Source organism: Alternaria ventricosa, assembly GCF_023758065.1.
Source record: "Alternaria ventricosa strain BMP 2768 chromosome Unknown scaffold_7, whole genome shotgun sequence".
In the NCBI taxonomy this organism is placed as follows: domain Eukaryota; kingdom Fungi; phylum Ascomycota; class Dothideomycetes; order Pleosporales; family Pleosporaceae; genus Alternaria; species Alternaria ventricosa.
The window spans coordinates 256255-282877 of NW_026055687.1; the positions used below are offsets into that span (position 1 = coordinate 256255).

General features: G+C 52.9%; 11 protein-coding genes across 11 annotated transcripts; 6 read left to right on the top strand and 5 right to left on the bottom strand.

Moving 5' to 3' along the window:
- Positions 1-751: 751 nt before the first annotated feature.
- Positions 752-2146, bottom strand: J4E93_004836 (uncharacterized protein; the record flags this gene model as incomplete). Its single annotated transcript, XM_049342762.1, has 2 exons — positions 752-1039; positions 1103-2146. 2 exons carry the CDS (start codon positions 2144-2146, stop codon positions 752-754), a joined length of 1332 nt encoding a protein of 443 aa, XP_049199762.1.
- Positions 2147-3008: 862 nt separating this feature from the next.
- J4E93_004837 (uncharacterized protein) lies at positions 3009-4424 on the top strand (the record flags this gene model as incomplete). The annotated part of the gene is made up of 1 exon (XM_049342763.1): positions 3009-4424. The coding sequence occupies one exon, from the start codon at positions 3009-3011 to the stop codon at positions 4422-4424; it is 1416 nt and encodes a 471-aa protein (XP_049199763.1).
- A 931-nt stretch (positions 4425-5355) lies between these two features.
- On the bottom strand, positions 5356-7142 carry J4E93_004838 (uncharacterized protein; the record flags this gene model as incomplete). The annotated part of the gene is made up of 4 exons (XM_049342764.1): positions 5356-6741; positions 6791-6871; positions 6922-6991; positions 7054-7142. 4 exons carry the CDS (start codon positions 7140-7142, stop codon positions 5356-5358), a joined length of 1626 nt encoding a protein of 541 aa, XP_049199764.1.
- Positions 7143-8447: 1305 nt separating this feature from the next.
- On the top strand, positions 8448-9799 carry J4E93_004839 (uncharacterized protein; the record flags this gene model as incomplete). Its single annotated transcript, XM_049342765.1, has 4 exons — positions 8448-8649; positions 8699-8922; positions 8971-9378; positions 9428-9799. 4 exons carry the CDS (start codon positions 8448-8450, stop codon positions 9797-9799), a joined length of 1206 nt encoding a protein of 401 aa, XP_049199765.1.
- A 716-nt stretch (positions 9800-10515) lies between these two features.
- J4E93_004840 (uncharacterized protein) lies at positions 10516-11316 on the top strand (the record flags this gene model as incomplete). The annotated part of the gene is made up of 5 exons (XM_049342766.1): positions 10516-10536; positions 10650-10701; positions 10754-10821; positions 10874-10954; positions 11005-11316. The coding sequence occupies 5 exons, from the start codon at positions 10516-10518 to the stop codon at positions 11314-11316; spliced, it is 534 nt and encodes a 177-aa protein (XP_049199766.1).
- A 382-nt stretch (positions 11317-11698) lies between these two features.
- Positions 11699-13465, top strand: J4E93_004841 (uncharacterized protein; the record flags this gene model as incomplete). Its single annotated transcript, XM_049342767.1, has 1 exon — positions 11699-13465. The coding sequence occupies one exon, from the start codon at positions 11699-11701 to the stop codon at positions 13463-13465; it is 1767 nt and encodes a 588-aa protein (XP_049199767.1).
- A 2101-nt stretch (positions 13466-15566) lies between these two features.
- On the bottom strand, positions 15567-16162 carry J4E93_004842 (uncharacterized protein; the record flags this gene model as incomplete). The annotated part of the gene is made up of 2 exons (XM_049342768.1): positions 15567-16009; positions 16156-16162. 2 exons carry the CDS (start codon positions 16160-16162, stop codon positions 15567-15569), a joined length of 450 nt encoding a protein of 149 aa, XP_049199768.1.
- A 1755-nt stretch (positions 16163-17917) lies between these two features.
- On the bottom strand, positions 17918-18841 carry J4E93_004843 (uncharacterized protein; the record flags this gene model as incomplete). Its single annotated transcript, XM_049342769.1, has 1 exon — positions 17918-18841. One exon carries the CDS (start codon positions 18839-18841, stop codon positions 17918-17920), a length of 924 nt encoding a protein of 307 aa, XP_049199769.1.
- Positions 18842-19643: 802 nt separating this feature from the next.
- On the bottom strand, positions 19644-20506 carry J4E93_004844 (uncharacterized protein; the record flags this gene model as incomplete). The annotated part of the gene is made up of 3 exons (XM_049342770.1): positions 19644-19859; positions 19915-20228; positions 20287-20506. 3 exons carry the CDS (start codon positions 20504-20506, stop codon positions 19644-19646), a joined length of 750 nt encoding a protein of 249 aa, XP_049199770.1.
- Positions 20507-23444: 2938 nt separating this feature from the next.
- Positions 23445-25083, top strand: J4E93_004845 (uncharacterized protein; the record flags this gene model as incomplete). The annotated part of the gene is made up of 3 exons (XM_049342771.1): positions 23445-24158; positions 24207-24269; positions 24316-25083. The coding sequence occupies 3 exons, from the start codon at positions 23445-23447 to the stop codon at positions 25081-25083; spliced, it is 1545 nt and encodes a 514-aa protein (XP_049199771.1).
- Positions 25084-25410: 327 nt separating this feature from the next.
- Positions 25411-26443, top strand: J4E93_004846 (uncharacterized protein; the record flags this gene model as incomplete). The annotated part of the gene is made up of 3 exons (XM_049342772.1): positions 25411-25731; positions 25789-26056; positions 26124-26443. The coding sequence occupies 3 exons, from the start codon at positions 25411-25413 to the stop codon at positions 26441-26443; spliced, it is 909 nt and encodes a 302-aa protein (XP_049199772.1).
- Positions 26444-26623: the final 180 nt, after the last annotated feature.

Here is a 26623-nt window from a genome sequence, read left to right on the forward strand (position 1 = left end):
GAGATCGGGACGGCGAGAAGACATTGTATGAGCTCGAAGAGATTTGGTAATCCGCTCAGGAAGGGCAGCAGAACATGCAATCCCTGGCTTTGCTTTTCGAATTTTCCAACTTTATGGATCGAAAGTGAGTTAGTAGCAGAGAAGAACGTGCAGCGAGGAGTATTTATATGCAGCTACTTGATCACAAGGGCCGCTAGCGAGAGCGTTTGGTACGAAGACGCCCGTGTTCTCTCAGACTTGAACTGTATGCTGTTATGGAGACCACAGGTTTGATCTGAGATCTGACTCGATAACAAGCAGGGGTTTGCGCCTTCGACGTTAGAGACATGGAAATAGTGTTGAAACATTTAGTGATGTAGTATTTGATTACATTACGACATAGTCGTCATTAGTCTAACATTCAAAAGAGCCTGAGCCCGTATCTAAACTCCACCCATGCGATGCCATGCTGATGTTGTACAACAACTTACCCAACCCAACGCTATGCAATTCAAAATCCAAACAGTAGCCGAAGCCAGTTCCAAAAACCTATATACTCCCTCCTACTCCCTCTGGAGCCTTTATTCTGGTAGCTCAACTTCCAAGTTGCAGCTGGCCAAGGTGCAGCCCATAATTTGATCGAGACTTTGAAACCGACATATCCTTTCGTAAAACATTTCCTGACACATGCACTCATCGCGACGATGCCAACGACTACGGTGTAGAACGCTGGACCGAAGACCATCGTATCCCATAGATCGGTCCAGCCCGCCTAGAGACCGATACAACCGGGGATGTGGATGAGGACGATGGCCCATGGAAGTATCGAGGACACCATGAGCTTCCATGACGCACCTTGTGCAGGCGCAGCAGGAACGGCGTCCTTAGCAGCGTTGTTCTCCAGCCCGTTGGCAGTCGGCGCTGGGGTTGTGGCAGGGTATATTGTACGGATAGTGGTGAAGCCGCGATCGTCGTATCCGGTGACTGTCTTAGGCCCATTGTCGGATGAACCCGTAGGCAAAGCTTGCGGCGATGAGGTATAGGAACCTTGAGGGAACATCTACAGATGATTGTTAGCATTTGATTGTTGAAGTAGACAGGGGCTCGAAAAAGGCTTACTGACAGTGGCTGAGCTGGGTGGAACAACCTTTCCGGAATCCGAAACGGTCCACCCGCTCGGGAGCCCAGGGTAGTTCGCAAATGTTGGCTGCGCGGTGGGAGTCGCCGACGGGTCGGGAATCCAGGGGTAGACGCTGGGGCGTGTGTAGTCGGAGGTCTGGTGAGGAGTAAAGGGCAGGGGCTGTCCAGTCGCAGTCGCAGTGATGGCGGGTGCATCTGCGATGGGAGCGTTACCACCAGAGAAGACGGTACCTCCAACAGACTTGATAGATCCCGAGGTGCCAGATTGGTCGCCATAGACGTATTGAGTACCGGTGGAGTAGTCCTGAACCATGAGAGACTTGACCTTCATGCTGAAGGGGCCTTGGGAGTAGTCGGTAGGTCCACGGGCCCAAGAGATGGTACCTGCAGGGTTGGCGGAGTCACCACCGCTCCATGCACCGAACTTGATCTGCATGGGGGTCTGGGGGTACTGGTTGTTGGCGTTGGCAGGCTCGAGAGTGCGGACAGTCTCGCCGTTAATTTGCCATACAATCTGTTCCGGGGTCCATTCGATGGTGTACTTCTTGAAGCCTGACTGGCTGCCAGGGTCGGCGTGGAAAGCACCACGGTTGTAGTCTGTGGTCTGTCCCTTGCCGAAGTAGTTGCTTTGAACCTCGTCGGGGTCTGCTCCGAGCCACTCCCAGTCGATCTCGTCCAATGTATCGGATTGCAGTACGAAACTGCTCACGATACCCGCGCCTGGTGCGGCTTGAACCTCGATATCCACCTTTCCGAACATGATGTACCACAGCGAAGTAAGCTGGGGTGCATCACCGGACTGTCTTATTGTGAAAGACACGCCATCATCGCCGTATGTGGGGTTGCCTTGGGGTGTGAAACTCTCCGATTCAGACGAGAAGTCGATATTGACGGTCCTCCCGAGCGCTGAATCTGGAGGGCAGTCGCTTCGTAGTGTGGGGTTGCAGTTGGACCATGTCTGAGCGGCAGCGGGGGCAATGAAGGCGACCGAGGCCAGAGCAGTGAGTGCTCGCATGGTGGTGCGCATATTGAGTGCGATGTGACGGCGAAGATGGCAGGTAGCGAGCGTTGCCGACGGGATGCGCCGGTGGTTGTGGTACAGCGACGGGATGCGATGTGATGTCCAAGATGTGCTGTGATATCAAACGAGTACTAGCGAGTAACACGTGTGAGTATCGTGGTGAAGAGAGAAGTTTGGTTGGGTACCCGCTCAGCACTTGAGAGGCAGTGGTAGAGGTGTGTAATGGTGACAGACACAGCTGCCGGCCAGCATATGTAGTGTACCAGCCATCTCTGAGCAATGACCTACATGATGAGGTGTCGCGCGGGCTAGCAGAGCGGGCCAGGGCTTGTCGCGATACAGGATTCGGTGGAATTGGGCGAGGTTGGCTGAGCGACGCCGGGAGGCTGGTAGACGATGTTTCCCAGCCACACCAAGACCCCTGCCTCAGCCGAGCGCAGCTGCCAACACCGCGCCCAGGCAGGGATGCATCTCGAATATGACGCAATCGAATTTCTTCTCCTCAACAAAGTCCGTGGTAGTTTACACAGTGTACGGGTATCGCGCAAAGTGCAAAACACGGTGTAGGTGACATGGCGGTATCCCAGACCTCAACTCGGGTGTGGCGTCGAAAAGTGGCGCAATGCATCCAGCATCCAGACCCCGCAACACCAGATCCTGCACCTATCTTTAGACACAACGCGCACTCCGCATACGATCCGCTTCTAGTCTCCAATAGCACCTGCAGCGGCACAAGACCCTGCATACGATCCTTCCGAGAACACCGTGGAAGACTTTGTCCCTTTCTAGACGAATCTGAGTCACACGTCCATCAAGAATTTATCGACGTTACGAGGTCTCACCACCTCACGAAGTAACCCAAGTGACAATGTCTCTCACCAACGCCACGCCGCTCGAGGTCGCCCAGGCGGCTAGACTCGGATCCCGGAAACTTGCAGTCCTGTCTACCGAGGAGCGGAATGCCACACTGACTGCTATCCATGCTGCACTAGCAACTGGAAAAGAGGAGGTTCTAGCGGCCAATGCACGCGATCTGGAAGCTGCGAACAAGGCCGCAGCAGGAGGCACGCTAAGTGCAAGTTTGGTCAAAAGACTGGATCTGGGGAAGCCGGGGAAGTATGAGGATATGCTGCAGGGGATACTGGACGTGAAGGAGTTGGAGGATCCTATCAATAAGACCACCGCGAAGACCCTACTGGATGATGACTTGGTCCTCTCAAGGATAACGTGTCCCATTGGCGTTCTTCTCATCATCTTTGAAGCTAGACCCGAAGTCATCGCGAACATATCCGCGCTCGCTATCAAGTCCGGAAACGCAGCTATTCTCAAAGGTGGTCGAGAGTCCAGCAACAGCTTCGCGGCCATTGCATCCATCATCTCCAAGGCTCTTACGTCAACAGCAGTCCCATCAGACTGCCTGCAACTAGTCCAAACACACGATGTCATCGCCGATTTGCTGAAGCAGGATACATATATCGATCTCTGTATTCCTCGCGGTGGTAACAAGCTAGTCCGCTATGTAAAAGACACGACCACCATCCCGGTCCTCGGCCACGCAGATGGGATATGCTCAACCTACCTCTGCGCGGACTACCCCGCCGAAAAGGCCACCAAGATAGTCTTGGACGCAAAGACGAGCTACCCAGCTGGCTGCAACGCCCTCGAGCAACTCATCGTTGAAGAAGCAGCCCTGAGCACTACTCTTCCCACCGTCGCAGAAGCACTCTTACAAAAGGGAGTATCTCTCCGCTGCGATCACACCTCGCTCCTCGCCCTCAAAGGCAAACTAGACCCACACTCCGCCACACTTCTTCAAGAAGCCGGACCAAAAGACTACGACACCGAGTTCCTAGACTACATACTCGCCATCAAGACAGTCACCAACGTCGACGAAGCCATCAACCACATCAACGCTCACGGTTCTCACCACACCGATGCCATACTCACCACATCGGAAGCCACAGCAAAGACCTTCCTCGCAGCGGTCGACTCATCTTCTGTTTACTGGAACACAAGCACGCGCATGGCGGATGGCCAGCGATATGGTTTCGGCACCGAAGTCGGTATCTCAACGAACAAGATCCATTCCAGAGGACCTGTCGGACTAGAGGGCTTGACGATTTACAAATGGGTCATTGTTGGTGACGCGCAGGTTAGCGCGGACTATGGCGCTGGAGGCAAGCAGTGGAAACATCAGCGCCTACCAGTTGGTGATGAAGAGAGTGTAGCCAGGAATGAGGAGGAGAGGGAGGTGTTGAGGAAATTCAGAGCGAGCAAGGCTTGATTGCGTCGGACTGAGTATGCAGGTGTGTCGACAAAAGATGAACACGTGATCTATACAAAAGCCAATATACGCAACGTATGTGCACGCTACAACCCCACTACCTACACCGACTTGCAAACCACAGACACACATCACCAAGAATGCCACGTTACAAACACCTTCCCCATGCATTCTCCTCCTCGCTCCACCTACCCCAAGCCCACACTTCTACACCTACCCGCCCGGGAGAAAAAAAATCTTCACACCTCGTCACGCATTCCTATTTACCCTTCCATTTCACCTCTCATCCCCGACAGGTCTCCGTAGTACAACCGTAGTTATCGAATGTTGTACGCGTCTCCCCCAAGAATCCCATGTACTCCACAGCAGCGGTGGTGTAACGAGGGTAGATTAACTATCGGTTGGCGTGCTGGACACAATCGGCCCGTTATACACTTGGGGTGGGGGCCCGTTACCCACTTCACGCTTGTTGGTGTGTACGAATGTAATTGCTGCGACTCGCGCACCATGTTCGCGCGGGAAATTGAGATGACGATGTGACGGTCAAAATGTCCGTGGTTTGATTGGGGCTAGTCATGTAGAGTGAGGTGGTTTTGTTGAGATCGATCGATCGGAATGCGATTGCGAATGTTTTGCAGTATCGAAGTGTGTTGTCTTGTGAATGTGAAGTTGGTGCGCGGGCAACTCCTTCAAAGAAGCGATCACAGAAGTTGAAGCACCTTTAGAGGAGGACAACATGTGTTCAAGTGCAAGTCTAAGTGTATGATTTTTGCTCAACACCTTCTCAAGATGCAAAATATATGCAACTATCTACCTAGAGTTTCCGCACAAATGCGCCGACTCCATGTCTTCCCATCCCTTCTCATAACATAACGTGGTATCCATAAACATTCCCGAAACTACACATATCGAAGATCTAGTGTATATGCGCTTACTCAACACCCTTGTTCCTCAGAGCCAAGGGGCTCTGGCTGAAGATCTGGGCACCGTCTTTGAGACGACGCTCCTCGTTCTTGCGGCCGTTGACGAAGTCGGGGTGGTTGAGGGTAAGCTCAACAGCACCGTTGACAACGTGGTCGACAGCCTCTACACCCAACATGAACGAGTGGTCCTGGTTACCAACCTCGTAGCGCCATGAGCCGAAGCGGCCACGAGACAGGATGTCCTTGGCCTGGAGGGCAGGGAGAAGCTTGGTGAGAACGCCCTCACGCTCGAGCGAGGGAGTGGGGTATCCGTGGTCGAAGCGGCGGTGGTAGGTGGAGACAATCTCGTCATCCGACTTGATCATCTCGGTGTTGATGAGACCCTGAATGCAGTCCTTGAGCATGTTCTTCTCATCGACGGGCTTCATGCTGGACTCGGAGACCTCCAACATGATGGACCAGTATGGGCCCTCCTTGGGCTCAGTGGAGCTGGGCTTGGAGCCATCAGCCATCTGCTGAGTGGCGAGCTTGACGTCCTTCTGCGGCTGGTTGTATGGCGAGTAGTTGGAGAAGATGGTGGCGCGGTAGAATGGGCAGTCGTCCTCGGGGAAGTACAGCCAGCACTTGTCGCCAATGCGCTCTGGTCGCTCGCCGCGGAGACCAACACCAATGACGTGGGTGGTGGAGTAGAAGAGACCCTTGCTGAGGTCGATGAGCTCCTTGTCGCCCATGAACTCGACGAGCTGGTCGACAGCCATGGTGTTGACGAGCTTCTTGTAGTTGACAACTGTGCCGTCGTTCAGGTGTACCTTGTGGCCGTCGGCATCAACCTTGGTGACCTTGCCGTGGTCACCGTATCTTGTCTTGGAGTCTGGCAGTGTCTTTGCAACGGCCTTCCAGATACCACCGGTACCGTCTCGCGCGGGGAAGCGGAAGGTGGCGTTGGGGCCCCAGTTTCCTGCGGTCTTGTTGTGGATGATGTTGTTGATGACACCCTTGACGTTGGGGGCGGCGACACGCTCTCCGAGCCATTGGCACTGCATCTTGGTGGTGGGCACAGCCCAGACCTTGAAGTTGTATGGTCGCATGAAGAGGTCAGCAATGCCGACACCCATCTGGCGCATGATCCACTCGTCAAAGTCCTTGGGCTTGGTGTTTGCCACGCGGGCCTCGAGTGCGGCGTCAATCAAGCCGTCAACACACTTGGCCTGGTCGTCCTTGTCCAAGATGGACAGGTTGTTCTGGAATGGGTAGGGGACCCAGTTACGCTTGCAGCGGACGTAGGACACACGCTCGTGGGTGAACCAGTCGTCATCGTTGGGGAGGGCCTCGTCGATGCAGTCGTCGAAGTACTTGTAGTGGGAGAAGATGACATGGCCACCGACGTCGTAGAGCTGGGGAGGTGTTAGAGGGGGTAGGTCAATTGGCGGTGGGGGTACTCACGAAGCCCTCTGGAGTGACATCGGTCGAAGCCAGACCACCGGGCGTCTCATTGGAGTCGACGATCATCCATGAGGGGCCATCCTGTTGTTGTTAGCACATGCCCCGCCACTTGGACTCTGTGTTGAGCATACAATCTGGTGGAGGCGCTTTGCTGCTCCAAGACCGGTCGGGCCAGCGCCGATAACGAGCACGTCGACCGAACTATGGCATTGTCAGCTCGTGCTCAGCAGGATGGCGTGTGGGTGGGCAGGCGGTGAACATACATTTCTTCCTTGGCGGATCCCATCTTGCCCTGTAGTATTTCCTGAAAACTCGGAACGCGCTTCAAAGTCTGGCGGGCGTAGTTGAGCATGTACTCTACGGGCGAGCAGCACTTGTAGTTATAGAGAGGGTGTGGAGCAGAGGCCAGACGTTTGGGGCGTGGTGGAGGAATATAGCTGGCGATAAACTAGGGACGCCAAGGCGATGCTGCGTTAAGTGGGTCCAGGGTAACAGAGGGCCAGCCGCCGAAGGACTCGGCTGGGGAGAGCTTGGGGGCTTCAGACGGCCGCGCTGCAACGGCGAGAAAAGGGGCAGGCCGCCATGGGGACCGGCGATCTGGCTGGACATGGCTACTCGTGGGCGCGTTGATTCAACTTGATTGGTGCCGGCCGTCTGCTTCACCACTCGTGCGTGCAACATGTTCATTGCCCATCCATGGCCTGCCTCGAGGGCCGTGATAGTTGCGTTGCGTTGCCCGTGTGTCACCATGGCCTCTGCACGTTCCCGCGGGTGGAGCCTCAATCTGGCGGGCTGCAGCACATGGTGAAGCTTGACCGACTCTATCTCTGGGGGACTACAGCCTCAGATCAACGACGCATCGACTTGGTGTCGTGCTAGTGCCCCGGTGCAACGACGCCTGTGTGCGAGAGTAGTCTGCATACCCCTAACGGTGCGCCTCACCCTGCGCTCCAGCGACGCGGCACAGCTCCTGCAATGTAAACCGTTGCGCGTGGCAGCAGCGAGAGTGCGCGATGTGCATGAAGCTGTCACTTTTCTACATATATGTGGGACCGGTGTCTTCGGCGCCTCTCTGCAGGGTGCCAGTACGCGTACACACCTACACAAGCAAGTGCAAGAGGCGGCTCAAAATTTCGGCGCCATTGATGGGAGTGCGCGCCGCTGTGGTCGATTGCGCGTCCACTCAGGGCTCCACAGCAGATCAGTTTCACCTCATCGAGCACTTGCAAAATCCCGCGCGGCTCCTGGCAAATCTTCATCTGGCCTCATATCAGCTCTAGTACATAGTCGGCCGTTGCCCAGTGATAGCACGCCTAAACCAGAACCCCCCCCTGTGCACCGGCTCTAGAAGTCGTCTGGCTGATTCCCGCTCCGCCCCTCCCCTTCCCTAGCGCAGTCGAGGTATTAGTACCGTCACATTTACAAGTGCTCCCAACACTTCTCGTCGCTCTTTATCTCCTCATTGCTCCAGCGCTGTTACAGCTGCTTCGTGTTGCTTGTGCCACGCTTGTCCCTTGACGCGCAACACCCGCCATCAGTCAGCAGCGCTAGCCCACTGCTACTGCAACCTTGCAACTTGCATTCCCAGCGCCGCAACCACCTCCTTTGACCTTCACCCAACACCTCTACCGTCCCTCGTTAGCCACCACCCGCAAATATGTCAGACGAGAAGATGAGATCCTCGGTCGAGGCCTCGCGCGACACAGCGCTGCCTGTGCTGCCGACTGTCAACCCCGATGCGCAGAAGCCAGCCCCCGAGGCGCCATCTTTCCACCCTGCAGTATACATTGCAACATGGATCTCGCTCAGTTCCAGCACAATCGTCTTCAACAAGTACATCTTAGACACAGCCAAGTTCCGTACGTCTGCTCTACTCCGTCGCAACACCGCATCCTAACACACCGACAGACTACCCCATCTTCCTCACAACATGGCATTTGGTTTTTGCGACCGTCATGACCCAGATCCTCGCCCGCTTCACCACCGTCCTCGACTCCAGGAAAAAGGTGCCCATGACCGGACGCGTATACCTGCGAGCCATCGTCCCCATCGGTATCTTCTTCAGTATGAGCTTGATCTGCGGTAACCAAGCATATCTATACCTGAGTGTGGCCTTCATCCAGATGCTGAAGGTATGTTATCCACGAAAATGGACCTGTAGCAGCTACTGACCCCAACAGGCTACTATGCCCGTCGCTGTCCTCATCACCACCTGGAGTCTCGGAGTTGCGCCTGTCAACCTCAAGACCCTCGGAAACGTCTCCTTCATCGTCATCGGTGTAGTCATTGCCTCGTTGGGAGAGATCAAGTTCGTCATGATTGGTTTCCTCTTCCAGGCCGCTGGTATCGTCTTCGAGGCTGTCCGTCTGGTCATGGTCCAGCGCCTTCTCAGCGGTGCCGACTTCAAGATGGACCCCCTCGTATCCCTCTACTACTACGCCCCTGCTTGCGCCTTCATCAACGGTGTTATTCTCATGTTCACTGAGCTTCCCAAGATGTCTATGGCTGACATCGACCGCGTCGGTCTTATCACTCTGCTGGCCAACGCATCCGTCGCTTTCTTGCTCAACGTCTCCGTCGTTTTCCTGGTACGTTTTCTTCTACACACTCCACAAACATTCACTGACACATCTTCAGATTGGCAAGACCTCCTCGCTCGTCCTTACCCTCTCCGGTGTACTCAAGGACATTCTCCTCGTCTTTGCATCCATGTTCCTTTTCAAGGACCCCGTCTCTCCTCTCCAGGCTTTCGGTTACGCCATCGCCCTTGGTGGTCTCGTCTACTACAAGCTCGGCGGAGAGAAGCTGAAGGAGTACCTCGGCCAGGGCAGCATGAAATGGCAGGAGTTTGGCCACACCCGCCCCGTCCTCCGCAAGTTGATGGTCTTCGCCGCCGTCATCATTGGCATGTTCCTCGTCCTTGGCTCTCTCGGACCCCGCTACGCCCCCGACTCGACCAACCAGGTCTACAACGGCATCGGCAAGCTCATTGGCGACAAGGCTGTATGAAGAACTGGTTCCTTCTAAAATCGGTCTTGGCCATTTTCTAGCTGGGAGTAGGCCTACTTGCAGTACGCTGGTCTATCTCATTTTCCCTTCCCCCTTGTCGTTTTATCGTTAGCTTGGAGCGGGCTTGGAGTGTACGGTGACCGGTGTTTATACGCATAGACGAGCAGGAGCTTTCATGCCGACGGAGCCTTCTTTGATGCTTTTTGTGGTTCGGTACGCGACTGGTGTCAATCGCATGTCAGGGAGCAATGACAGGAAATGATTAAGTAACACGTTTTTGGCACATAGATCTTGCAGGCATCACAGAACTGCGAGCGAAAGTATATACTTGTAGCTATATAATTGGTAATGCCGTGGAGCATCCGATGCATTTCTTCCACTGTACTCGTGATGTCTTTGACGACAAATATTACGGGCAAACTACGATAACGAAGATACGACTACTAGAACGGGATCGCATGTAGAATACGCTCACGTACGTGGATAATAATTATCGATTATGATGTTCTATGCTGTCGTGCTGTGATGCATGCGCGGCCTTCGCTCCTGCCCAGTGGAGTTCTGGAGTTCTCGCTTCGCACGGGCCACACCACGCCAAGCTGCCCTTTCCTGCCAAATTCGAATCGCGAACTTCAGCTTCCTCCCTCAGTCGTTACTAACCCACAGCACAACACGCTCAAAATCAGTCAAGATGGGAATCGACCTCGACCGCCACCATGTTCGAGACGGGCACCGCAGTATGTGATCCCCCGTCGAGTCGGCGCAGCAATGCGCTGGCGACAGCTGTCTTTTAGACGCAACATGAAGCCTTCGAAGGAGAGAGATTGACGAGTATACAGAGGTCCCTAAGTCCACCAACCCCTACGTCAGGCTGTTGGTGCGCCTTTACAAGTTCCTGGCTCGTAAGTACCTTACTTGACGAATGCGCATATTGTTTGTGCTAACAGCAGACAGGCCGTACCGATGCCAACTTCAACAAGACCGTTCTGCGACGCCTCATGATGTCGAAGACCAACCGTCCCGTAAGACGAACGATCGCATAATCGACAGAACAGCGCAACTAACACAGTACAGCCGGTCTCCGTCTCCAAGATCGTCGCGAACGCCGCCAACAAGCACTCCGCCAAGGAGCACGCCGGCAAGACCGTCGTCGTTGTACGTCAAGCGATGCCCTTAGCGAAGATCGATAGCTAACATACCGTTAGGTCGGCACCGTCACTGACGACAACCGCATGCTTGAGGTCCCCAAGCTCTCCGTTGCGGCTCTCCGCTTCACCGCCTCTGCCCGCGCCCGCATCGAGAAGGCCGGTGGTGAGTGCCTCACCATCGACGAGGTCGCTACCCGCTTCCCCACTGGATCCAACACCCTCCTCCTCCGTGGACCCAAGAACGCCCGTGAGGCCTTCAAGCATTTCGGCTTCGGTCCCCACTCCCACAAGAAGCCTTACGTCGAGAGCAAGGGCCGCAAGTTCGAGCGTGCCCGTGGACGCAGAAGGTCGCGTGGTTTCAAGGTTTAAGCGTGTGCTTACAGCACTCTTGGTTTCTCTGGGTTGGCGTGGTCATGGTCATGGGAATTCTTACGAGGCGCGCTTCATGACTGGCAAGGGCTCTTCGAAAGCCTGCAAAAAGATACTCAATGCTCAACATGAAATGAAAGCATACACATGGGCTCTCCCGAGCTCATGGTTAAATCATGAACCACCTTCCCTATGAACGTGCATGTCGTCACTATTCAAATGTCAGTGTGAGCATTTGCGAATTTCACATGCAGGATAATTTGCCCGCAACAGGTAATACTGTATAGCGATGTTGAACCACGAAGTTTTTCGCGTGCTAAATTTTCTGCGGCTCCCCCACATTCAGCCAACCAGCGCTAGCCAATCTAAACCACCCGACGTAATGCCCCGACTAGTCACTGCATCACTTGAGTTACTTGACATTGACAACAACTCTGGCAAAATGGTCGACAGTCGAAAAGTAGGGGTGCTAGGCGGCGGCCAACTGGGCCGTATGCTAATCGAGGCTGCCAACCGATTGAACGTTCAAGTCAATGTCCTGGACGTCGGGGCATCACCAGCAAAGCAGATATCAGCGCACGACGGCCATATCGAGGGATCTTTCAAGGATGCAGCGGCTGTAAAGAAACTCGCAGAATCATCCGACGTCGTCACTGTCGAGATCGAACATGTCGATACCCATATGCTGGAAGAGGTAGCGGGGCAGGTCGTTGTTGAGCCCAGCTGGAAAACACTACGGACCATCAAAGACAAATACGCCCAGAAACAGTACCTGAAAGAGCACGGAGTGGATGTCGCAGATAGTATCGATCTCGAAGGAAAGGGCGTTGCGGGGTTGAAGGAAGTAGGTTCGTCATATGGCTATCCGTTCATGCTCAAGAGCAAGACAGAGGCGTATGACGGTAAGGGCAACTTTGTGGTGAAGACAGAGGCGGACGTTGATGCAGCGTTTGAGGCACTAGGAAAGAGGCCGCTATATGCAGAGCGCTGGGCGGACTTCAGGATGGAGCTCGCAGTCATGGTCGTCAAGACAAAGGACGGCGTGCTCACATTCCCCACTGTCGAGACTGTCCACGAAGACAGCATCTGCAAGCTCACATACGCACCGCCAAGGAATGTAGCAGAGGAGGCTGCACAACGAGCCCAGGAACTCGCAAAGAAAGCTATCGGTGCTTTCGAAGGCAAGGGTGTCTTCGGTGTTGAGATGTTCTTGCTCAAGGACGACAGCCTGCTCATCAACGAGATCGCGCCTCGTCCCCATAACTCAGGACATTACACGATCGAAGCCTGCCCCATCTCGCAATACGACGCGCATCTTCGAGCCATCCTTGACCTACCCATCTCGCAATCTAGCCTCCGCCTCCGCGAGCCCTCCATCATGCTGAACATCCTTGGCGGCAAGACTCCAGACTCCCACGTTCAGGTCGCTAAGAGGGCTCTCGAATCACCAAACGCATCCATTCACCTCTACGGTAAAGGCGATGCGCGTCCCGGCCGCAAGATGGGCCACATCACCATCACAGCACCCACACTCGCAGCCGCCGAACGCGAGATCCAGCCTCTCGTCGACTTCGTGGACGCACAAAAGGGCAAGACCGTCGAATCACGCAGTTCAGATAGCTCCAAAGAAGAGCCCCTCGTCGCCGTAATCATGGGCTCAGACTCCGATCTCCCTGTCCTCCGCGCCGGCCTTGAGATCCTGACCAAGCTGCAAATCCCTTTCACCACGCGCATCACCAGCGCCCACCGCACCCCCGACTGGCTCCGCGAGTTCTCCAAGACGGCCTCTCAGACATCGCTGAAAGTCATCATTGGCGCTGCGGGTGGTGCAGCCCATCTACCCGGTATGTGTGCGTCGTGGACCACACTTCCCGTCATCGGTCTGCCTGTCAAGGCGAGTGTGATGGATGGCTGGGACAGTCTTGTTAGCATGACGCAGATGCCGCGTGGCGAGCCTGTTGCTACTGTTGGTATCAATAACTCGACCAATGCTGCGCTGCTTGCGGTGCGTATCCTTGGTGCGGAGGATAAGACGATCCGGGAGAGGTTGAGGGTTTGGATGGAGGGGAATGAGAAGGAAGTCATGCGCAAGGATAAGGCACTTTTGGAGGATGGGTGGGAGGCTTATCTTAAGGGCATGGGCAAATAGGCGGGGGTAAAAGTGAACGAAGCGTGTAGTGTCGCGCTGTCTCTGCGAGGTGGAATGCGTAGGTAGTCGGACACCTTTTCTCTCTCCAGAAGACTTCTGCAATCCTCTGTTGATGTCGTGAGTTTGTTGCATTCGCAATGTTGTGAAAGTATTTCGACGTTGAAGCTTGGTATGATGATGGTCACCATCATCACTGTTCATTCCAGCCTCGACAACGGCCCATTCTCCGCACAAGACATGAGAGCATCCCTGGCTCGTTTTGGTATCATGTCCTCCCAGATGGTCCCATCGTAAATATGCGATCGGTTTCAACACGCTCTTCTCACACGAAAACATGAGATTTTACGCTTTGATCTTCGAACACATCGGATAGTCTTGCATGTCTTTTAGAACACACCGCGAGCTCACAGTCATGTTGAGAGGGTGAGCTACTTTTGTAGAATGACTTTGGAATGTGTGGGTAAGAAAAAAAGGAAGAGCAAAAAGCGCAGATCTTATAGCTGAGGCGAGGAGAGTGGCAGCACATCGATTTGCGGATCCATTCTTTTGGACAGCTTCTCTTCCTCTCCATATGACAGTTCTGGCTTTTCTATTTTTAGAGTGGCTCTTCAAAGAGTAGAGGCGAGGGGAGAATGACATGCCACCTGGCGGAACCACTTTCAGAATACGAAGGTTCAGTATCTTGCCTGATTAGACATAAGATGTCCCCCAGGTGTTTTTTGGAAGTAGGATAGAACACATGGAAAACTTTTGGATATTCAAGGTGCGAAAGGGCGCGGAGAAGGAAAGACCCATCGAACAGTATGTGACGCTTTTTGGAGAAGAAAGGAGAACTGTGGTGTGTAGGAAGAGAGAAAGTAGGAGACAGAGAGGCGACTTTATATGCGTCCAGAGTTGTCCGGAGGGCGCACTCATCGCGGGGAACCGATATGTTTTGAACAAGGAAGCACAATCTTTCCATGTTCTGCTGCTTCAGCACTTTTTGAATGCCGCCGTATGTGTTCAAAATCGGCACATGAGGTTTCTCATTCCGTGGCTAGAGAAGCGGGGAGACGACAGGCGCATGTCTTCGGTGTAATTGTTTTTGAGAAAGAGGGAAGGCGCAGACATGGTTCTGTTGTTCTCTGAGTTTGGAAAACGGCATGCAAGTATAATATGATAGAAGGAAGGCAGAGATGGCAGACTGCAGACTGCAAATATTTATATACGTCTCTCTCTCTATGCGGACGGAGACATGTCGTATTTTCGCACGCTTTTCATGTCGCGCTTTTTGCTCCCATCCGTCAACATCTCCATCATCAGTCATCGTCGATTCTTTGGATGTTTTATAGCCGCGAATTTCGAGCGAAACGCGGCATGTTTTGTACCGAGTCAACTTTTCTTTTCGAGAGGCTTAGAAGGAGGGCTTCGCATGAACCGATGAACACCAAGATCCTTGTGACACAGTCACATGTAATGATAGATTGGCCGTTTTGGAAATAGGAGGAAAAGGAAGACAGGAAACTCGCATAAATCATTGACAACGTCATTTTGGAAAAATGCTGGAGGAAGGTGGTGTGTAAGAAGTGGAACAATGTGGAGAAGTGACAGTTTATATACTTCTCGTGGGAGCGGTGTAGAGGCGCAAATAGATGACGGATATCTTCTTTCTAACACTCGTTCATCTTGGGCGTCGAATTTTCAATAACATGTTCCTTTTGAGAGGCCGATGATGTGCGGCGTACGGGCTTTGAGAACATAAGTCTTGCAAGCATTAATTTAGAGAACTTAACGCGAGTATAGATAGACGAAGGTAGCGTTAGACTTAGTGTACTACGCTAACCTAGGTAAAAATTAAACAGCCTAAAGCCTACGTTAACGTTAGGTTACCTACTTTCTAAAGTTATAGGTTAATGTAGTCTGCAGACCTGTTTAGTTTTTTTCTTGTGTAAGGTAGTGCTATGCTTTAATCTAAATGTACTAGTACATGATAATTGGTATGTTTACTAACCTTTGGAAACGTCTGATCTCCGCTCGCGCCCAGCACTTTTCTCAGCCGACCTCTAAGTCAGTGTTGCTCTTCGTGCCCATTTTCCCAGCGGCTATCCACATCTTTCCAAAGTTACCCTCCTTGTGCCAGCCACACTATCTCGAGGTCCTTAAACTCCTCATATGCCCGAAGACGTTGCTCAACCGGAGGCTGCTGAACCGGAGGCTGCTGACCTAGTATCCCTATCCGCTGCCGCCTAATCTTGGGCTTGGTCCGCACAATCTCGAGTCGCCGTAAGCCAGAGAGTCCAGTAAAGACATTCGCGTCGCCGACCTGCAGGTGACGTAACAAAGATTCTACCTCGTATTCACGCAGCTGGACTGTCTGAATAGCAAGCATATGTGCGGACGTGCTGAACAGATTGCCCCTGGACTCGACCTCGACTATTGGGCTATTTAGTACAAAGACGTTGAGGCGGTATGCTAAGGTAGCTGTTTCGTTGTAGATCTGGCGACAGGTCTCGGGGAGGTGGAGCGCTGATTTGAGTGGCCTGTAGCTTGTTCGCTGTTCGGGATCTGCGTATGTGTATGCCCACCCGCGTAAAATCTTGGAGGAGGAACCCAAGAGGAGGCTTATGTAGGGATAGCTTAACGCGTACTGTAGAGATGGAGAGGCGATGTCAGTGGATATCACAAACAAATGTCGTGTATCCAGGTCTTACCTCCCATATTTGGTTCCGGAGTTCGCCGGGGAGTTGTAAGAGGCGAGAGGTTGTCGTGTTACGATGAGCACTGCTTGCGTCAGTAATGTGGTAACAATCAGAGCGGGGAAATACTGACATTGCGGCGATGTGTTCAGACATGTGGGTGACATCCACCAGCCCACTTGCTAGGATGACTGCCTTGCTGCTGTTGTTTTGCTGTAGCGTCATTGACGCAGAATTATCGGGTTCTGGAGGATGTTCCATGTTGGAGGGTTGGGGCGCGATAGAGATTGTAATGCGATATCCAGATATATGTATTTCGTGGTTGGTTGCAGTTGTGTAGATGGAGCTGTGTGATGGAGTGGCTAAGCTGAGCAGTGGTGCGCAGTACTTGACCTGGAAGGAGAGCGCCCATTTCACTTGCTCGAGTAATCAGTGCGCTGATGTCGCCCCAAGGAGACCATTCTTGTTTCATTGAAATGTTCCAGTAGCGACTCTTGTTCGATTCTGTATCCATTACGTTTTAGCTACCATATGCCCGTGACAGAGCCTCTTCTTCCAGACCCAATCGGATTCTGACTTTCCGAGCCTGATACATTGTTGAAAATTGCCGTAGCGACCCCGAGTACCGAAGAGTACACGCGTAAATACCTATATACCACTTGAAGCCATCGCAAGAGCTAGCTGCTCCATGGATCATTTCCAACTAAAAGTCAACGACGGCCTATCCTCTCGATCCCGTATCCGCTGCTCCAATAGCTTGCGGTAAAACTCGGCTCCTTTCATGGCGCGGGTTCTCTTGTCGTATGGATCAAGGTGGTCGAAATCGTGGTACCCGTCCACGGTGCCGGGGGCGAGTTCCAAGTGTGTCAGACGTGGGAACAGTTTAGTGAAACGATCGCCCTGAGATCGGAATGCTTGATACAAGCCTTGATTCTCGGTAATCAGAGGACATTGACATGTCAAGTCCCGCAAGCATGCCGTAGACATACGTAGGAATTCGATGTTTCGAAGAAGCGCGTGCTTCGAGAGCAATCGAAACAGGTATTCCTGACTGATCTTGAAAGTGGCGAGTGAGAATATCAGAAAACGCGTATCTGAGTGGATCTGTCTCGAGGTTGCTGGTAATTGAAGGGCAATATCCTTTGTTGTCCTGCCATCGTCGCTTTGGGGAATCCCACGGAGCTTTGATTTTGTTCTGTCGCTGTCATGGCGATATCTTATTAATATATAGGCGCAACTCATGGAGTATTCCCAGATCTGGTTTCGGATTTCGGGTGGTAAGCGTAGTAGAGGTGAAACAGATGCGTTGCGTTGTGAGCTGTTCAGTTAGCAATGCCCGACTGCAGTGGGTTGATTAGGTATCTTACATTGCTAGCTTGTCTTCTGGCACCAGAAAGGTCTGTTCATCTTCCTGGTGCGAAGGAGACAATGTGTTCTCTAATCGTACACGCATTTGGCTTTTGTGAGACATCGTTTTCCGATGCCTTCGGTATTCGCGAGCGCTAGTCTTCAGGCTTTGGTGTCGCCTGGTGTGGAAGTTGCGATCTCGGGTAAGAGTAGATTCAGAATTGTACATGGGGGTTGCGAGTCGAGGTCTTGAGGTTTTGAAGTATAAGTTGAGCGAGATGGAGGCCTCATGTATATATTGTATGCTAGCCTCCAAGGAATGTACTTCGGTTGAGATTTCCGAACTTTTGCTGCGTACCAAGGTTGGGGACCAATTGAAGCCAACGCTTACAATTAATACATCCACGGGTGGGTGTATCCGTATGATAGGCTAGATCTCTTCTTTGGGAGTCGCCTCTTTGTCATCTTCTTCTCCAAGCTTCGCCTCTGTATCTTCCTCTTCCTCTGTGTCCTCATCACTCTTCCTCGAATAAACAACCATCCCATTCAGCGCATTCCCATGCTTTTCAAACTCTCTTAGCGCCACCTTTTCTCTACCCTCTATCCACTTTTTGCCCACCTCATTGCACTCCTCTAGCCGCTCTTTCTTCTCCTTCGTTTGCGCATATACACTATAATCATCCAGCATTTCGTTGCCTACGTACAGCACCGGGTCTTTCGATTTGAGGAAAGTTGGTAGAAGAAGGAACCAGTCCACGAATGGCGAGTAGACGAAGGATCTGGACGTGATACGGGCCTGGAGATCGGATTCGAGGACTGTAATAGAGAGATGGGATAGCAATTCGATGTCAAGAGGTGTGAAGGCTGGGTCCTGCGCGAAACATTGTATCTTGGTGTCCTTGTTTTCGTCGTTGACTGCGTGGAAATTAGTTATCTCTGGCAGATGCGAAGGGTGAAGGTTGAATAGCATACGCCGGTTGACTACATCGACCAACAGTACAAGCTGCCACAGACTCCTCCACCGATGCGCCCAGTCTCGACTGAAACTGCCGATGCCAATGCATACTGCTTCTTCAACACCCCATTTGCCATCAGCGCTCCTCTTCTCCATAATCTCTTTGATTTGCTTTGCAAGCAGCGTATCTTCCCATCGCTCTTGAAGGAGGCGAAAGTCGTCCAATAATTTCTCCGCCGTCAACCCCTCTACTATCTTCGTAGGCAAGGACCCAGCATCTGCCTCCTTCTTCCCATTCCCATCAAGCGAGATGCTCGCCAAGCCATGAGTAATAACGGTCCACCCATCATCACTCTGCACCTCCTTCCTCTTAACACGGCCTCTTCCTTTCTTGCTCATATCTCCCAACCACACACCTTTCTTTACTCAGTCTCGGCAAAAAGGAAACCAAGCGCATACTCCCTTCACCACAAGCGCGCCTCAAACCCACAATGACGCACACCGCAACAGAAAAGGTACACCGATCGTCGCGTCGTCGACTTAAGGTGCGGCTTGCATGGGCGCGTAAGTAAGGCGTGGCCAAAGTATCGAGGGCGAGGCGATGACGGGAAGGGGACCACCTGGGCGCGTAGAAAATCATCGTGAGAGGCCAGGGTCTGGTTGGGTTTTAGTGGGGAAAGGGAGGCTCGGAACGGGATTTCCGATGGCGGAATGGCGGCGAGCTTGGCTGTGGCCCGCACAAACCACAGTAAAGATTGTGTGGGAACTGTGCCTCCCTTGATTAGGGGTCTGCTATGGCCTGCAGCTGTAGTTCAAGCCATCCGCTCGCAGCGGGGTTGCGCATGCGGATCAGGCGTCCTGCTGACGGCTTATATACACAAGCTATTTTTTGTTGTAGTCGGTATAAGCATGACGGCATATAGCTTACGGTGAGTGAGCAAGTAGTGGAAATGCAAGTGTTAGGATTATGGATGGTATTCGATGTGTAGCTTCTGTACATCATACCGCACAGTAACGTGTTATGTGCCCATAAGAAAGACCGTCATAGCTGCTGCACAGCTGGTCCACCAACCACCCAGATCAAACCACTGCGTACGCTCTAAATCGAGATCGTCGCTTCAAAAGAGACCGGATATCTTTCGCGCCAAAACTCCTTGCCCATAAAAAGACTATATTCGCAGATAAAGATCAGGTTCGTGCACTAGACGACCCATGTAATCCACGACGCTGCTGCTAGCATTGCCGGCACTATGATCGATGCATAGGTGTTGACGACCATGTTGTGTGGCGCCGGCGATGATGTTGTGGAGTATACGATTTGGAAGCCAATGTGGTCGTCGACGCCTGTTGTGTTAACGCAGTTTGAGCTGTTGACTTCGGGAACATCCTCTGGTTCGGCGAAAGTGATGTCGGCACACTATTGGAATCTATTAGCAACTATGCGGTTGTCATGTTCAGGCGCTTGCGCTCACGTTGTAAAGAGCAGCGCCGTGTTGCGCAAGCTCAATAATCTGGATAGTCGCATTGTCTCCAACCTGGGGTGTGTAGTTGGCAGGTAATGGAACTTGTGGTAGACAGAAGGAACCGGGGTATTCCTGATTTGTAGGTCCTTGGATCTGGAAGACTGGCACCATTGTGTGCGAGTAGTTTAGCGGTTCGTTGCCGTAACCCATGTTGACGTAGAACATGGCGAGCGAGTGGCCTGGGAACCATCCGGGTTGGATTGCGACGGCGCCGCCGTTGACCGGCCACTTTGTGCGATTTTGCGACATTGGCATGCCACCACCTAGAAGTTCATGTTAATTATCTTCTCCTGCGCGGGATACCCAATCGGGAAAACGTACATGGGTACATCCATTGCATGCCGTATGGAAATCCATATGTGCCGGTGTCTTCGTGGTAGTTGATACCGATCGAGCCATCAGGAATCGATGGGTCTGTGTCAGACTTGGTTCCGTTGGTGTGGATGTTGTTTCCTCTCCATCCTGGGTAGACGATAACGGTATGTGCAGTAGCGAGCGACCAGGTAGCGGCGATAAAAACGAGCTCGGTAAAATGAAACATTTTGGCGGTGCAATGTGAAAAGCAAAGACTGTTGCGAAGCGGAAGTCCTTGTCTTTATTGATTCAGTGACCCGTCAGCTTTGGGGTACACGATTTGATGGTAGTCGACGCAGAACGGGCAGCGTGCGGTGGCGGGGGGCATCAGCACTTATGGATTACGGGACTTGGCCTCGAGGGCCTCGTGCAACCATGGCATTGCTCGCCAAAGAGACGCTTCAGGCGAATGAACAGAGCAAAACGGGCCCGCCAGCATGGCCAGCCTTTGCATGTCAGCCCTCGAAGCATTGAGTAGGCAGCGAATAGGCACGTCGCTAGCATATTGAATCTACAGGGGCCAGCGACCACTGAGCTTCGCGTATGCAGGTCTTGTCGGGCGGGAGGGAAAGCCTCTGTCGAGGCGGAGCGAATAGCGTCCGAGGTGGCCATGCGCATGGCGCCTCTGATTTGCAGAGGCGTGTGATGACTTTGCAGAGTCTCGGCAGTCCGGCCAGGCACCTCTAAGCGCCCAACTACTCCAGAGTCCACATGCCCACCAGCAGACAGCGAGGAAGGTTTCCGGATCTGAAAATTGCGGTCTCCCGCGCGAATCGGCCGTGATAGTGTGACCAAGGCGTGATGCAGAGTTGTGAAACGCCGCAGCTACACCGCGTGGGCGACGTCTTTGTTCGGGTGAGAAGAATGCTGAAAGACGCAGACAATCGCGCGCGCAGTCAGCTAGCCGCCACTGGCCCCCAACGGACGGCGATCAACGCCCTCGCCGCAATATAATCCCCAGCTGTCAACATGCGCATGTTTCTATCCTCATATCGCTGCATGAAGGCTGCAGTGCGACAGCTGGGGAAGGCCGAGTGTCGTCGATGCTGATTGGGAGCTTGTTTCGCCGCCCCTGGTCGCTTGGAAGTGTCCACTGCACCGGGACGAACGAAGCCTCCATTCGCAATAACCAATTGCTTGAAAAGGTATCCCTTCTGGGCCCGCGTCGTGCCGAGCGCACCAGCACACCATCCGCGTAGTGCCATCTTTCCTGCGGTTCGCTGCTAGTGTCTGTCTGTACGGCGCGAGGTACCGCATTCGTACTCCCCTTGCTTGAGTTGAAGGAATATCTTTGCGCACCGCGGTTAGCAGCGAACAAGCATCGCTTTAGCCAAGCGCCATGAGATTGTAGATCGTGTTGGACGCAGGGTGCACGGGTTCGTTGATTTTGGCGTCCGGGATAACGGTTGCGTGCGGTACGACCGCTGTTGATGCTGCCAGGTGTGGTGCCATGAGCGCCTTCCTTGAGCACGGAGAAACCATGGCCACCTTCCCGCGATGAGGCTTCTTGCCCCGTCACTCAGATCATGCCTTCCAACATCGCAGGTGTAAACAGTATCCACCTTACAGGTCCTTTCTGGCTCTGCTTGCCACCAACCGTCCTGCATCGATATTCTTCGATGACCGCGGCGTTCACCGAACATTATTACTCAGTTCGATCTTAACTTCGGTCAGCACCCGAAACCCAAGCTACTGACATGTTGTCGCTCGTCCCAGCGCGGAAGAGAAAGGAAGCCCATAACGCGATACAACTATCTCGTGATAAAGGCAAGGTCCGCGTCATCGAGCGATCAGCAGAAGGGTACTCCAGCGGCTCCACGAAGAACCTACAGGGGCGCAACAGCACCCCTGCTAGCCGTACCTTCACTACACTTCGTCGTGGAAGCATCAGGATCTTCTCAATCTTCCGCAATGGCAAGAGTTGTCACCCATTTCTGCCTGGTACCTCTTAGCTTCTACTGATAGTACCAACAGGTTCCGCTCCAAGTTCCGGCGAGGCTACCTTTGGTAGCACTGGGTCAACGGTCAACAAACCAGCAGACGTACCACGTGCCGATAACATCAATTCCTACTCCAACTCTCCTCTACAATGCCCTATCGTTCCCGATATACCTATGATACTACCAGCTCTCTCTTTAGACCCTGACTCTTCATCGTTACTTCAACTCACAAACGCTGCTGTCTTCGACGGCGAATCAGAACCTATACCAAGAACTCGCACTCCACCTCCTACACCCATGGCAACAAGCTGGTCGACGCCAAGTCTCTCGCAGCAACTGACGACCAAGCTCTCCAACGCCCTGATGAACAACGATACGGTAGTGCGTCGACGCAAGCTAAGCTCTAGGCCAATCGTTCGAACGGACCATTTCAAGCATCCGAGCGATGACCACCGAACTACCACCTCACCCAAGAGCCCCATGTCAGAGGTCCCTTCTCTTCCGTCAAGCGTCCTAAGCCCCTCAAGCAGCGTCGCACCTTTGAGTCAGTCCACTGCACCGACATCGCTGGTCTCATCAGGTGCACCACTGTCTGCTGAGACCACCTATCGAACCCAAAACGGTCGCCATGTAACCGACAATCAACCCGCGCTCTATTGCGAGGCGACCCCAGAGCGTTTACCTTCACGATTTCTTGTCTTCCCACGTCAAGACGCACCACGACTGTGTGAACCTTCCATTGCGACCATCGAGAACGCAGCAGCGGCGAAGATCTTCTTCGAGTCACACTTCAACCAGCTTCTCGGTACCAAGGTCACGCCACGATCCATGCGTCGCCGTCAAATGGAGCGGAAGGTATTTACCATGGCCATACAGAATGAGCAACGTCACTCCAAAAGGCGAGAATGGTATCTTGCGGAGACACATCATCTGCGGCAAACCCGTGTCATGAAGTCGAATACCCTAGCGCGTCAGACAATGAAAGGAGTGCACATTTCCAATTACGACATCGTAAGAGTTCTCGGGAAAGGTAGCTTTGGTGTTGTCCGTCTCGTTCGCGAGAAGAGCGACAATTGCGGAAGTCTACGGGGAAGCAGCTGCAGTATGGGATATCTCGATGGCTCATTGACGCCAAAAACTGATAGGCCTTCCCCGACAATCCGCAGACAAAAGCAAGTCTTCGCCATGAAGGTCATCAGAAAGTCGGATATGCTTCGCAATAGCCAAGAGGGACATTTGCGAGCAGAGAGAGACTTTCTAGTCGCGTCGGAGAATGCGCGATGGGTAGTTCCTCTCATTTCTGCTTTCCAGGACAACAACAATCTCTACCTCGTCATGGAATACATGATGGGCGGCGACTTCCTAGGCTTACTTCTTCGCGAAGACATCCTCGATGAAAACGTAGCAAAATGGTATCTCGCGGAGATGATATTGTGCATCGAGGAGGCACACAAGATGAACTGGATCCATCGCGATGTCAAGCCCGACAACTTCCTGATCACGTCGTCTGGTCATCTCAAGATCTCCGACTTTGGCCTCGCCTTTGATGGGCACTGGGCTCACAACCAGACGTACTACAATGAGCAACGATACGGTCTACTTCGCGACTTGGATCTACATGTTAAAGGCGACGCACAAGACGTTGAAGAAGACAAGGATCGATCAGACGCTCGCAAGACCATGAATCTTGTCAATGGAAGCGCAGCGGCCCGCGGCCGTTATCATACCAGACAAGACTCGACGCATGGACCTATCATCGACTGGTTGAACCGAGAGCAGAGGCGTGAATTCGCCAAGAGTGTCGTTGGAACGAGCCAATATATGGCACCAGAGGTCATACGAGGCGAAAGCTACGACGGTCGCTGTGATTGGTGGAGCATTGGTATCATACTATACGAGGTATGTGGGCATGAGATGTTATGCGTGTTTCCACTGACGGTTTCGTAGTGCCTATACGGTTGCACGCCCTTCTTCTGCGACAACCGTCAAGCTACAAAGATGCGTATACTCGTAAGTTTAGTTATCGTACGCCGCGTTCTGGTGCTGACTCGTACAGGATCATAGGAGGTGGCTGCGATTCCCATCTGACCAGCGTTATGCTCGTCCCAACATCGACCGCGTACCACTTATGCCAGTTTCACGCAACGCAATCGACCTCATGATGCGACTGCTCGAGGACAGACAAGACCGACTCTCAGCTAAGCGATACCGTGAGAACGACTGGGCCCTCCGCGACAAAGCTGCTGGTGCGCGCCGCAATCGTAACAACAATACCACCGGTCACATTGTTTACCCCAACGATGCCGAAGACATCAAGTCGCACCCGTTCTTCCGCAACATTCAGTGGTCACAGCTGCATCTGACTCGTCCACCATTCGTACCACGCGTCCACGGCGGTCAGCCAATCACCAAATACTTTGACGATGAGGCCGAGATCATGAGCGCGTCTGATCATCTCGACTCTTCAAGCTACGAAGCTCTCGGAGGGCTGGTAGACCCTGCAGTAGAAGGTCAAGTTGATGAGGATGATGCTACGTCCCCGGTTCAGCCGGCTGCCCAGCATGATGGTGCAGCAACGCCAGCTCAAGAAGGGTTTGCCAAGTCATTGCGTGACATGAAGAGACGCAAAAGGGAAAAGAAACGACCGCGCGACAAGCTCCTTCGAGATCCAGATGTCGGCCAAACTGTTCTGGAGATCAGGAAAAAAGGTGCTTTCGTGGGCTACACCTATCGCAGGCCTAGGTTCTCTTTGCTAGACTTGGAGGACAAGATCGCTGCAAGACCACACATTACACGCGGTGGGATAGTTGCTGCGAGTGCTTAGTGCTGTAGGTTCTTTGCGCTCTCTGCGGTGTGTAGGGTTTCTTCGAAATGAATTGTTAAGTTCTTGAGCCCGTCGGGATGCGCGCGGTGCTGTGCTTGCTGCTCGTTATCAATAGAACCTGTAATTTCTCTCACCTTGACCGCCATCTCAATCTCCCACCTCAGCGGTCAGCATCGTATTGCAGATACTACTAGCGCCGTCTGGAGCACAGGTGAGATATATATCACGCCCGTCATTCTCATAGACAAACCTTCCTACACCACACTTCCCGTCTCAACCTCATCACACAACGCTTACAATCAAGCAAAAGCGATACATATCCTCAACATGATGCTCTCCAGGGCCATTCTGCTATTCTTTGCCGCACTCACTAGCATCACCGTTAGTACTGCCACCGCAAGAGACCCCAACGACACGATGCCAGTTTTTCTCGGCCACAGAGACAAGCCCATACCTGTCGACAAGCCCACTCTCAACCCTCCAGTTCTGGACATAAGCGAGTACCTGGTCAAACAGCTCAAGCACCAGACAGTAAACGTGGTCAAAATGTGGAACGACAGCAAGATCAACTACGCGTGCAAGAAGATATTCACTAAAGAAGGCTACAAAGTCAAAGACATTGAGATGTTCGAGGTTGAGTACCAAGATGTGAGTTTGAACTGATGTCTGCTGTTTTTAAATGACGGTGTGCTAATGAGTCGGTAGTGCTATGAGAAACCATGGGTCATGTGCCGCCACAAAGACGCCTGGTACCAGCCTGACCTCATGAACTTCTACATCGGCCTGATTCCCGTCAACATGCGACGCTTCAACCGCCACTTCATCGCGTTGCCAGCCGATGACAAAGGCGGTCGAGATACGTACAACGACTACGACACCATTGTCTGGAAAGGACAAGCCAGCCTACACAATATCATCGCCGAGTCCGCAAGGTCAATGGGCCAGTACGTAGGCGGAGGCTTTGGAATCTGGAGTAAGTTACCTCGCGCTCCCCATCAGCCCTCTTCCTGCCGCTGCTAACCACGTCTCACTCCCTCTAGGTTCCGGTACCCTCATGTGGTCCGATCAGACGTGGGAAGACCTCGTCGAAAACAACGCAACCGCGGTGATGAATCCTACGTCTCAGATCTCTCTCGAGGAAACATTCACTCAGACTATGGTGCTTGCCCTCGCGGAGTTGTCGGGCATACCTTTGGCTTCTTTCATCCCCGAGTACAAGAAAATTTCGAAGGTGGTCTTCACTTTGTGGGAGAGCTTCATGTGGGTTTTGACTGCTAATGACCAGGTATTTTGTCAGGAGAGGATTTTGGAGGATAGTCCGGTGGGTTTGCCGGGGCAGCTGCCGGATGTTGAGGTCTAGTGTGTTGCTTGATGGATCTGGTTGTAGCTAGGGAATGATTGAGTTGGCTTCACAAATGCGTCAAGTCAAGGCTGAGCTTGGAAGGACAATGAATGCTTCACGTCTCCGGTAGAGTCATGGAAATCTATCCAAATACACCCAATCAACATTACCAACTATCCCGTCTCCCTCTCTTCCACC